Source organism: Haemorhous mexicanus, chromosome 7 (genome assembly GCF_027477595.1).
Source record: "Haemorhous mexicanus isolate bHaeMex1 chromosome 7, bHaeMex1.pri, whole genome shotgun sequence".
Lineage (NCBI taxonomy): Eukaryota > Metazoa > Chordata > Aves > Passeriformes > Fringillidae > Haemorhous > Haemorhous mexicanus.
The window spans coordinates 38579629-38592348 of record NC_082347.1 but is presented as its reverse complement, the minus strand read 5'-3'; the positions used below and the strand labels follow the sequence as shown (position 1 = coordinate 38592348).

At 43.3% G+C, this 12720-nt stretch overlaps 1 protein-coding gene across 2 annotated transcripts; it reads right to left on the bottom strand.

The window, feature by feature from the left end:
• Positions 1–14: 14 nt before the first annotated feature.
• On the bottom strand, positions 15–9247 carry LOC132330150 (mucin-2-like). Of its 2 annotated transcripts, none has more exons than XM_059852165.1 (16): positions 8730–9247; positions 7913–8005; positions 6920–6949; positions 6179–6265; positions 5515–5583; positions 5106–5201; positions 4606–4647; positions 4298–4339; positions 4144–4185; positions 4003–4041; positions 3325–3357; positions 3143–3175; positions 2969–3028; positions 2067–2102; positions 1313–1415; positions 15–544 (listed from the first exon to the last, which is right to left on the bottom strand). In XM_059852165.1, the coding sequence occupies exons 1-16, from the start codon at positions 8791–8793 to the stop codon at positions 223–225; spliced, it is 1191 nt and encodes a 396-aa protein (XP_059708148.1). In that variant the 5' UTR covers positions 8794–9247; the 3' UTR covers positions 15–222. The 2 variants fall into 2 exon arrangements, with proteins under 2 accessions (XP_059708148.1, XP_059708147.1); XM_059852164.1 differs by having other exon boundaries at positions 1313–1418; positions 8730–9245.
• Between the last annotated feature and the right edge of the window lie 3473 nt (positions 9248–12720).

Sequence of the window (12720 nt, the reverse complement as noted above, 5' to 3'; positions counted from 1 at the left end):
GGCAGTTGATCCAATTATTTTTTGTCACTGAGTATTTACTGAAGTTCAGGCTTTTACAGATCCGAAAAATCTGAAATTGAGCAACCCAAGTGTATCTAAGATTAAACACCTTTAGATTTACACCCACTAGTGTATTTTTAGAAATAAGCAGCAGATCTTGGAACACAATCAACAGGTCTAGAGGTGCTCAACAGAATCAGAAGCATCTAATCAGAAGCATCCTTACTGGGGGACAATGACAATAACGACACCATCAGCACTTCTCCTGGCTCTTCTCCTGTTCCCTGGGAAGGGTCTGGGAGGGAAGGGCCTGTTCCCTGGGAAGGGTCTGGGAGGGAAGGGCCTGTTCCCTGGGAAGGGTCTGGGAGGGAAGGGCCTGTTCCCTGGGAAGGGTCTGGGAGGAGGAGGAGGAGGGGGGGGGACAATGCACCCTGATACTCTACACCGTAGGCAAACTCTGGAGGTTACAGGAGCTCTGTAACGGAGCTGGATGAACCTCTGGCTTGATGAAGGCTGATTCCCACAGGCTGGGTCATATACACACCTGAAAAAGGAAAAAATAAACACCACATATAAATTGTCATCTCATGATTGTGGCACGCTCACTAAGTTTGTTTCCTCGGTTGCAAGAAACTTTCTCCCAAAAATGTCCAGCTGTGATGTTAATCACAACTCACAGCACTGAAGCCCTGCTCTTTCCATGCCACAGCATGGAGTTTGGATGTCTGTTGGTGCAATGTGCATCACAACACATGCAAATGTCACACATGTAAAGCACCTCGTGGAATTTTGTCAATGCATATTAAATCACATTATAAACTGTACAGTGATGAGGTAGGGGAATTTTACTGCACATTTTGCTATGGTTCATGCTTAATTAAACAAACTAAAGGACAGCCCTGGAAAGAAGGATTTTGAATTTTTGGAAGCTTAGAGCTGTCCATGAAGGATTCCCCTGGGCAGCCAAGACAACACCAGCATCCCAGCCCCTCTGACATGTAGTTGAAACCCTGCCAGCATCATCTGGTGCCATAAATCAGTGACTCCAGCAAGAATGGCTCCAGGAACATCTGGATCAACAGACATGCACCAAGAATGTCTGTCTGTTTCCAAGAAATAGTGGTGTTTTGCAAAATTTTAGTGTGATTGGTAATTGGAAGTATGGGTTTCGACTGAGTAGTCAAATCAACTTGTACCTGAGCACTTGAAGTGTGTAACAAAATGATGTGAAATCATGTTTGGGGTATCCCAGCTTGGCTGGGGCACCTCACATAAATAAATAATATTTATTCATGCATGAATAAATATTTACCCTTCCAATGTTATTTCTGGCATCCCAGGTCTCCTTGGCTGGCACACGCGATTTAGGTATTGCAGCAACAGCTGCCTCACATAGTCAGGCAGGGGAATGAGCTCTGCTGCAGGGGAAGGAATTGAATGTTGATTAACCAGAGGTAAACACAGAGCAGAATGCAGCAGGTATTTTACTGCTTTTTTTTTTTTTTACTGCATATGTATTTTAATTACTGGCTTGCTTTGCAAATTTAAATGTGGGCCTGGAATGGCAGCTGAGTGGGAAGGAAATGAATTTCTCTCTCTTTGATGGTGTCCCATTAAAAGCTCATTTCTCCCTCCTACAACTAACATCTAACCCTGAGGTAACTCCTTGGTCTTGTTCTCTCCTGGAAGAGGGGGAATTTGCCAGGATCATGAGATGTCTCTGCCTGAGAGCCCTCCAGAGCACAGGGCACTGGGTGGGCAGAGCTGGCAGGCTATGGGAAGACAATTCAAATGGTTTTTGACCATAAATAGTGCAGACCTGGGCCAGCTGATCCCCTTGGCACTCACCACTGAGGATGGTTCTGCTGCCAGCCCTGTATAAGCAGTGTGTGATCCCTGGCTGAGCTGTGGCATTTCCAATCTCTCTGCCTGCATCCAGCCTCTCCCACTTCCCCTGCACTCAGATCCCCTCTGCCAATGAACTTCCCAGCTCACATCTCTTACCCAGGGTATCCTGCCCTTGGGGAGAGAAGGCATTAAACAGAAGAAATAATCAAATACCTTACCTGAGCCTGTAGTTGTTGCGTTTGTCTGTGGATTGGCTTTTAATGAAAACAGAAAAGGTTAAAAAGTGAGCTGATTGAGGAGAAGACATGCTTTTATGCCATCAGTTAATAAACATTGTAATGAGCAGAACACATTAGGGCTAGGAAATATTATTAGCAACAGTTCTGGGGAATAGAATTGTCATGGACAAAGATTTCATACTAAGGAAAGTGTGGGAGCTGGAGTTCTACAAGTGACATATTACTAGCATTAATGGGAACAAGATTTAATTCTGTTTATCCCTCTGTGTGAGGCAATAGCCCCATGCTCAAATGACTGCTTTGCACCTGAAGTTCAGTTTCTTGTGTGTTTACCAAAGCAGCCAAGTGCCTTTTATCAAAGTGTAGCTGCTATGGCCAGACTCTAAAATAAACCCTGGCTCTGCTCTGTGAGCAGCTGAGGCAGAACATTATCAACTAGTGAGCAGAATTTGCAATTCAGTTTTTTCAAAAGACAAAGCCCACTGTGGAAAACTAAGGTTCAAAGCAAATACCACTGAATATGTCAAAAGGATTCCCACTGCCTCAACTCCCAGTGGGGATGCAATTTGGACGTGCAGGGGGGCTGGCTTTGTAGGAGTGAGGTGATCTAGAGGAAATCTGAATTTTGTTGGTGTGGTGTGTCTGCCCCAGTGAATTCCAGTTCCTTAGAACTTGTAGCAGAGCAGGTATTCCTCCCATATCAATGCAAACAATTCAGATCCCTTGATTTGTATGGAAGCCAAAAAAAAAAATATCCCTAAATTTCAATATTAGTTTAATGAGATGATGCATGGAGACAGGGAGCCTTGCCAGCACATCATCAGATCCCAGTTTTGGTAGGGAATTAAGGGTATAAACCAGGGTAAATCTGCTTCATTTACCAGTGGCATTGTCAGTTGTTTCAGGAGTTGGAGGGACTGATGCAGCGGGTGAGCTTGTCACTGTGAGAAGAGAAAAGTGAAAGTCAAACATTTTCTATGTTCTAATGCATGGATGACTCACATGGAATATAGTGCAGTGTTCCCCACAGCTGCAGAAAGGACCAGAATAAATACCTGGGTTTTCAGCTGTGGTGAGCTCAGTTGTGACTGTCAAAGAGAAAACAAAACCACACTTCAGTGTCTGTTCCATTACTGTGTGGGCAAAGCCAGGGCTGGAAAGGGGGAGTGGAGCAGGATTTTACTCAAGCTGATGCTTGATCCTGAAATTCTGACCAATATACTGAGGTCATACACACCTGCTGCTCCAGATGTTGTGTCTTCTGCAGGGGCTGATCAGAGACATGAGAGGAAACAAAACTTCAGGTTAAAAACTGCTTTCCCAGAGCTGGACAGGTGAGAGATACCCAAACCTCAGGAGACTCATGGGCTCACTTGGGGGCTGGACAATGTTCCAGAGTGGGAGGAAAACCCATCCCTGTGCTGCCTCTGGCCATGGCTCAGCTCTGGGAGCCTGGGGCTGTTTGCTGAACACCAGTTTGGGGCTGGGATAAAGTTCCTGACATGCAGTGTCTGCCCAGTGCCCTGTGCTGGCGAGGGCTGGGGTGCCTTGGTGGGCACTGAAGCTGCCCACTCACATGGCAAATACATCCCAGAGTGTGCAGGGATTGGGGTGCAGCTCTGGGAAGTGTAGGAAGGATGATTTTCTGGGAATGGGATGACCAAGAGCAAATCTGAGTTTGTATTGATGTAATCTGCCCCATCCCAGTTCTTTCATCAGGGCCAGAGTTTCTTTGTTTCCCCTTTCCCTTTTGCTCCTTTATTATTATCTGGAAGCCAAAGGGAAGGCAAGTGGGATTACTTCCAATTCTAATTGATGAAATTATATTATTATGGAGGCAGGGAGGCAGTCAATACATGATCAGAGCATGGCATACAGCTAAACATGTAAAGCAGAGCAGTCTTGCATTACTTACAGGTGGCATTGTCTGCTGGTGCACCAGTGGATGTTGCTTCTGTGAGAAAGAAAAATTAATTTAAGTATTGTCTGCATGTTACATGTATTTTTTCCCCTGACACCCACAGCATATAGGCCATAGTTACTCTTTATTACTTACCAGGGGTAGTGTCTGCTGGTGCAGTACTAGGAGAGACTGTTGCTGTGAAAAAGAAAAGGTGAAATTAAAATTTATTAAATTTGCATTTTAAATGGTTTTTTTTTTTCCCTAAAGACTGATAGCATGTACACCACAGTAATGCTATTTTACTTACGTGTGTTTACATCTGCAGGTTCAGCAGAAGAAGATGCTGTTGCTGTGAGAAAGAAAAAAAAAAAGAAAAGGTGAGGAAAAAAAAATACATTTAAAATGCACATAAAATTTAATTTCAAGACTGATAGTATGTACGCCACAGAAATGCTATTTTAATTACATGTGAATACATCTGCAGGTTCAGCAGTAGGAGAGACTGTTGCTGTGAGAGAGAAAAGATTAAATTAAATATTGTGTGCATTTTAAATGTATTTTTTTTTTTCCTCAAGACTGATAGTATGTATGCCACAGTAACACTGTTTTACTTACATGTGATTACATCTACAGGTTCAGCAGTAGGAGAGACTGTTGCTGTGAGAAAGAAAATATTAAATTAAATATTGTGTGCATTTTAAATGTATATTTTTTCCACCAAGACCCACAGCATATAAGCCAGAGTAATGCTGTATTACTTAATACAGAATCAAAAGGTGACATTAAATATTGTCTGCATTTTAACCATATACTTTTCCTCTGAGGTGTACAGCATTCCTGCTTATAGGAAAATCAGGGCTTAGATAGAACAGTGATAGAGCCTAATTTTTCTGGGATACCTTGTAATTTAAGGAAAATGGCTTGGGTTTGTTTTTTCCCATCCTTTACTGCCTGGTTCAGCCTCTCTCCCCAACTTTGCTTCTTCACCAAGACAATGAGCTTGTAGTTGGATGATCTTGAGGTTCATTGATTTACTTTAATCCTATCAATGTAATCCATTTTGCCCAAACTCAAGCACTGCTATTAGATTTTATGGCATTGTGCCTGTATCTCACCTTCAGCCAGTGTGGAAAGGATTTCTGCAGCCGAGGTTGTCTCCTCTGCTACCAGTTCAGCAGGTAAGGCGTTTGGTTCTGAAGCATTTGCAGAGGCTGTGAGCAAGAGGAAGAAACGTGGAAACAAGAGGGAAAGAGCACTCAGGTGAGGCTGGAATCAGCTCCTGATGCATTGAAATGCCTTCAGATTCCAGTGGGTTCAAAATGTGCCCCATCCTCACAGCAGGCTCTGCCCACAGCACTCACAGCCCCCACCTGCCTGCTGACAGCAGCTCAGTGGCCAAATTCGTAGGCAGACATGAGCTGCACTGAGAGGTGCTGATTTGGCAGCATATTTTGGCTTCTCCACTGAAGTCCTGACCCAGCCACGTTTTTCTGACCTGCTGCATGTTGTGCAGATGCTCTTTACCTGTCTGCGGTGTAATCGGGATTTCTGATGTCCTGCTCTGCTCTGTGGTGGTGGTGGAAGGGTGGGAGGCTGAAAGGGTGAGAAATTCAATGGCTGCAAGCAGCAATTAAAAGCTTAAGAGCGATTTCAAGAGCTTGTGCCTTGATTTAGGACTCAGGTTTAATAATAAAACTGATCTAGTGGGTGGTGTCCCTGCCCATGGAAGAAGATAGGACCCAGGTGATTTTTAGGGTCCCTCCCAACCCAAACCTTTCCATGATCATCAGTCTGCTGAATAACTGGAGAGGCTCATTCCCCAGCTGAGGGAAATGGGTGCAAATGCCAGTCTGTGCTCCTTAATGTTTCCAGAATTTTATGGATTTCACACACACGGAATTACAATGATCTGGACAGTTTTTCTTTGTGAATTGGTAAGTGTGTTCTTTACAGCTACAACTCAGAGGTATTAATCAGTAAGTGTAGGTATCCCTGCCTGACAGGCTGATATTTTTCAAGTGAAGATGTTGTTGGGGGGATTGTTCCCTCAGAAAAGAGGAACTAAGGACAACTATATTGTCTGCTCTGAATATTTACAGATTTAGCTGAGATATTTACATGGTTTAGCTGAAAACACTAATTTAACAGTGTTTGCTTTAAAAAGCTCATGTGAAATGGCTGTCCTTACCTTCATCAGCTGTGGCTGGGATTTCAGGAGCTGATGTGGTCGTTTCCTCTGTGACAGTAGTGGGTGCAGAAGACACATCTGGAGCCACTTGAGGAAATACAGAGCACAGAGAGATTGGCAGCAATTAGGAATGAACACATGAATGAAAGTCTTGATGAAGGTAAATAAATTTGGGCTTTGTGTGGCAATGAGTCATTGCCCAACCTTTTATTTTTGATTACAAAAATTTGCCTTCATTAATTTAATATTTTGATTTCTGTGTTGCATATAATAAAACATATACTCATGATTCTGTGATTCTGTATGGTAGAGAACACCTGCTCTTCTGTGACTGTGGATTATGAAGGGCATAATTAACACCTAGAAATCCCAAGAAACAGTAATAGAGTCTGTACTTTAGGGCTTCCAGAGTCTTATGATTATTTCAGCAAAAAAATTAATGGAATCAGAAACTTAGACCTGGAGTGTAAAGACTTGCCTCATGTTTTCATTAATTATTAGCAGGTAAGTGGCAAACACAGTTTGTACTAGCAATGCACAGAAATAATGAAAATATAAAGAAATAATCTTGCAGTGGGTGAATAAATAGTAATTTGGAGCAATAACTTGTAATTCAGAGCATGTGCCTTTGTAGAAAACTGCCTGCTAAGGAGCTGTAATCACATTATTTTTTGAGTTAAAAATTAGGCTCTGAGCACTGGGGAGACTCTTTACAGAGCTAATTTTGGGACTCAGCCTTACCTGTCGGTGCAACAGTGGAGGGGATTGTATCTGTGAACAGCAAAAAAAGCAAGAATTTACTTTATTGGGCAGTTATTTCTATTATAGATTTATGACAAGAATTTTTTTTTTTTCCACTCACACATGCCTGGTTCACAACTGGCTGGCCTCTATTTTCTCCTTACTCTTTGCCTTTGTTACTTAGAGGGTTGGCTGCAATCAGGTGTTGACTAAAGTGGTCCTGAACTGCCTGCTTTTCACTGTTTTCATACCCAGGGCTTGCTGTCCCACCTTGTTATTTTGTGCAAGGCATCCTTTTGTTCCTCGGTCACTCAGACTTAAACAGAAGAAGAACCCCTGATTTTCAGCCCTGGTCTGATTTCCAGGCTCTACCCTGATGTTTCTTGCATTTATGGTGAACAGCATAGTCCAAGGAGGCTTTTTCTTATTTTATAGTATTTTATTTTCATTATTGTTTTTATCTTTACCTGAGCAGATGACACCAACATCCTCATTGAGTCCACAGTTGTGCTTGCCCCAGCCGGCATGCCGGCAGTCCCAAAGGTGGGATTCACTTCCTCTACACTGCACATCATCCAACTGGATAACTTTTCCACTGAGGCCAAAGTAAGACAGTCCCAGCACAGAGACAGCTTGGCCACAGGGAAGTTGTCTGCACACAACGTTGGCACTGTTCATACTGAAATAATCATCACAGACCGTGCCCCATTCTCCATCATGAAAACCTCAACCCTCCCAGTGCATCGGTGCCCTCCAGATTCCAGTCTCAGCTGTGCTGGAACTAAGGCAAAAGTGGACAGGTAAATCTCAATTTGTTTATTTTATAGCTCAACTTCTGGTGTCTAAATTTGAATCCCTGTGGTTCTGCTGAGGCCTGATCTACCCTGGTGGGGTATGGCTGGCTGTGCTGCTGAGGCACAGCTCACCCAGAGCTGGCTCGGGGAGCTCTGCACATCTGCCAGGTACATTCACACTCTGGAGCACATCTCTTACCTTTTTTGTCCAATTTTTCTTTAATCCACTCGGCAAATTTGTCCCATACTGATTTTAGGTCTCTTTCTGGCTGGTTCCACCAGGCTCCACTTGCTGTGGCAGAGAAGGAAATGTATTAGCCCTGAAGTAACACATCATACTCTTGTTTTGTAAATAATTCAATACAGCCAGCCCTTGATCTCTCTGTGTAGTCACCTCTTTTTGTAAGGGATTGGCCAGACTTTTTTCATGGTGCCTGTGGTGGTAAATAAAGCTCAAATTATCGCATGCAAACTAGCAAGGTTATAAGTTTGAAGGAATATGTCATGCAGAGCATATTTCCACCTGGGGGGTCTGGCAGACTGCTCTGTGTTTCTTTCCCCCTCTTTCTCTACATTTTAAAATGTACAGTATAGAATAATTTTAATTAAAACTAGAATATTGGATGAAGATCATTTAGAAAACAACTTCCACAAGCTATTTCCCTCGTGAAAAAGAAACAAAGGAATATTCTTCAGCCTTCTTCAGTCTGTAACCTCCATGGCTTATATTTCGAAATACAATATATTAATATAATTTTACATATATTATGTATATTGTATTATGCATTTTGAAATGCATACATTTTGAAATGCATACAACCTATGGATTTGGACTGAATCTTTGAGGTAGAAGACAAGCTGTCAATTCTACGGTGCAAAACTCATCAGCAATATTCGAGGAGAATCTTTGCCACCACTTCCCAGCAAGCCAGCCTGTATTAGTAAATAATGCTGTAACATTTCAGGAATAATTCAGTAACATTTCTGTAAAATCAAAAAGGTTTTCAAGGCAGTACCTGGTTCAGCCAGGAGAGTGGTGCTCAGCAGAAGCAGCCAGGTGAGACGCACGTGAAGGTCCATGGTTGCTGGGGGTGGTCTGGTCTAGCCCAGCACAGCTGCACAATTTATACCCAATGGATTCTGTGCAACCTGATCCCTCTCCCTGAGCTTCCAGATGGATGCCAAGGAAGTGATTTAGTGAGGATTTTCCTTTCACTGGGTACATCCAGACATCCGGATGAGGAGATCCAGCTCAGGGAGCTGTTCCAGACTGGCCGTGAGATCTTCCCAAACACTCCCCGGGCACCTTTGTGGCCCTGTGTTGGTGGTGTGGCTGTTCCAGGAAGCAGTGATTTACTTTTGGAGATTAGGCTGTTTGGTGAGGATTCTCATGCCACCCATTAAGACATTTTCCAATTTACATCCATATTAACCAGATTAATTGGTGTGAGGATTGTGCCAAAAGATTAGCATCCTGAAAGTCAGGCAAGCCTCAAACAAATTCTCTTTGTTTGCCAAAATTGCTCATGTAAGATGCAGTTTTTCTTATTTTCCTGACTTCTCTTTAACCTGGGAGAAGATCCCTCCAGCATGTTTCAGATCTGCAGCTCTCTCTGTCTGACTTGCAGCCCCCAGAGCAATAAAAGAGCTTCCAGTCTTCTCCCTGGCATGGGGTGATGGTGGCACCACCATGGCCTCTGATATCCTAAAGGATGCCTCCAGCTCTGCCTCATTTTGTCCTGCCAGGGAGAAGGGACTCAGCTACAGAGAGGAAAAAAAACCTAAGATGAATTTTCTTAGCTGAATTAAAAATGTACATAAATTCTTTCTTTTCATGAATGCTTTTCTTATTTTCATGGCACAGTTCAGCTCTGTTTGGAGACCTGATATAGGGATGGAAGGTGACATGGAAGGAACATGGCTGAATGCAAAAATCTTTAATTATTAAGAAGCACCAAGATTTGCTTTTTCAGCATTCCTCAGTCTCCTTTAGGAAACAGGTCATGCAGAGGGTAAATCCTGCCTGCCAAGCGCCAGCAGTGATGACAGTAAGGCTGACCTTTGTGGTCTTGGAAGGACAAAGCTCTTCCCCAGAACATCTTAAAGAAAGCTATCAAAATCTGCTCCCAGAAAACAAACAGGGTGTGTGCTGAAATCGCTTTGGGCTGGAGGGTCAGCGTTAATCTTTCTTCACAGAGCGAGGTTCTGCTGCACTGGCAGATCTCCCCCTCCCTGGAAATAACTTTATTTAGAGTTATCATTTCTCTAAGTATCTGGGCCTAAAGGGGCTAAAAGCAGAGGGAAAATGCGGATCTGTTCAGGTGGCTGCTGCCACTGGAGGGCAGCGGGGCCCCGTCCTTGGGAAGAGAGCACGGGGCTGGAAAAGATGCTCCAACACCACAGAGCTGCTGTGGCACCCATAAAAACCCTCCACCTGAGCAAATCCCCTTAAAAGTACACATTTTTGTAAGGAATTTCACTAAAGTGGTTTTGAAGGGATGAACTACGGCTGGCTGCCTTTCTCCTGTATGTATATTTGTTTGTATTTCTCATTCCCTGGGGAAAAAGAAAAATCACCGATGTGTGTGAACTCACAACTTTTCCCCATACTGTAGCAATGTGTCAGTAATTTCTTTCAACATCATACTGCGCTCCTGGAAAGTTTTCTTATGGGGTAGATCCTGGTTTTTGCTGCACCCACTGCATTCCCCACAATCTGGGGCGAGCCATGTCCAGTGTCTTGCCACAGTGGAAGTGTTCCCAGTGCCAAACTCAGTTCTGTACCGGCCCCTTCCCCAGTTCTGCTCCCTTCCCTGGACACTCCAGCCCCTCACTGTCTTTGTCATCCTGAGGGACCCAGAGCTCACCACAAGGTCTGAGGTGCCTCAGCAGTGCTGGCACAGGGGATGGCCACTGCCCTGCTCCTGCTGGCCACGCTGTGCTGGAACAGGCCAGGTTTTCTCTCTGACAGCCTTTCCACTGAAGTCCAATAAGTTCTGAAGTGAGAGGTGTTTGTGAGGAATGATTAGAGAAAAGGCCAATCCCAGCTGAAGTCAATCACATCCTCAATAACATAACCTGCACAGCGACTTGTGGTGAATTTATTGTAAAGTGAAAACTTTCAGTATGAAGCCACTGTCTTTGGACAAAACTGAGTATTGAGAGCTGGGTCCAGCTGCCCAGTCCCAGAGGAGACTTTCCTTGGGATAAGGATGTCACATCAGCCTCTGGAAGCCCCAGTGGGGGAAAATCTTTGTCAGGGGTGAAGGCTGTGCTGACCTGGAGGGGTGTCAGTGACCTTGTCCCCACACATGGCAGGAGAGGTCATTCCATCCTGTTACCCACTGAGGCTTTCTGTCAACACACCCTGCTTGTCTTGGCACCTGCTGCATTCCTGCAGCTTTTCCTGCTTCCCACTTTCCTGTGGACAATGGTCTTAATGGGGAACTTTCCTCAGCTTCCAGCAAATCCCTTTGACCTCAGCAGTGCCAGGGCAGGGTCACATCAGTGCTGGTGACCTTCTCCAGCACCCTTGGAATATTTGTCATCAAACATGGGAGTGGCCTCGGGGTGCCAGGGACTGAGCTGTCACTACTGTTGCCTTTAAAATTAATTAAATCTTTTAAAATGTAATTTTTAAGTCGGTGCAGTGAGACACATGAAGTGTGCAGTGGAGCTCACTGCCAGTGCAGAGAAGAAGAAAGACTCTGTAGGCTGCCAAAGTTAAAGTGATTTATTCCCAGCTGAGTAGTGGTTATGAAATTAGTCATAATTAAATAAATTACCTGTGCTAGACAAATGATGGTGGGTGTTTATTGATATATTTACAATGAAGTATTTAAATTAATAGAGCAAAGTTCAACTCATTGAGACAAGGGTGCGACCAAGACATGAGGTTAATCAAGCCAAAGCAGCACAATGTCACCATGACTTCCCTACAACTGCATTTCCTTTTCTCCTTGCATTTCAATAGCACTTTAGGGCCTTTGAGTTTCAATAGGAAGTACAAAAAAATTTTCTTAGGGTTTTTTTTTTGTCTGAGGTAAATCCGGATAACAGATAATATTAAAAATGCTGGTTTATGCAACACCTTTCCTTTTTTTTAAGACTGGAAACTTTTAACAGCCGGATGGAGTGAAGAGGTTTTTCACACTCAGAAGGTCACATCCTTTCAGTCCTGTGGCAAATCAGATTTATACTTAAATTTCATATATTAGATCTCCTTAAATATTAAAAATCTATAGTTAACATCATGAAAACTCATGTAACTCAGAATGACTGCTTTCACTGTGGTCAAAAACCACTGCATTTAAAGTTTTTCCTTATGTATAAGCTACTGAAGAAACTAAATAAGGTGCAAATCAGTAAAAATTTAAAGAGCAAGTTTTTTATGGTAGGGAATTTTTTTTTCAAGATAGAAATGGTTGAATAAATATGAAATTGAAAGTGCCAGATATTTCAGTTCCCGTAGAAGCTGTCAGAGGAGGAAAGAGACAAAATATACATTTTAGCAATTTCAGTTTCTGTAAAATTAACTGTATTTTTCAAAGAGGTTCTTCACCCATAGGGTGGTTGGACACTGGAGCAGCTCCTCTGGCTACAGCACAAAACCTACCAGAGGTCAAGAAGTGCCTGGACAACACTATTAGTCAGGTGGTTTAATTTTGGCAGCCCTTTTGAGGAGCAGGGAGCTGGACTCAAACATCATGGGCTGTTTCCAAATCAAGATATTCTATGATAACACCTCACCTTTTTTGTAAAACCTGTCTTGTTTCACAAAGTATCCAACAACTGGATAATTAATTAAGAGCTGACTGCCCTCGCCAACAACTTGAAAAATCAGAGGAGAACGAGACTTTGAACTTTTTTTACCATCAGGCAGACATTTTAAAAAGTTGTCAAGGTTAAATTTGGGTAAGGACCAAGAAGGGCCAGAAGGTCATGGCATATCCTTCAGAGGGATCTGACACAGCTCTGGTTCCTTTTTCTTGCTTTCTGCCCCTAAGC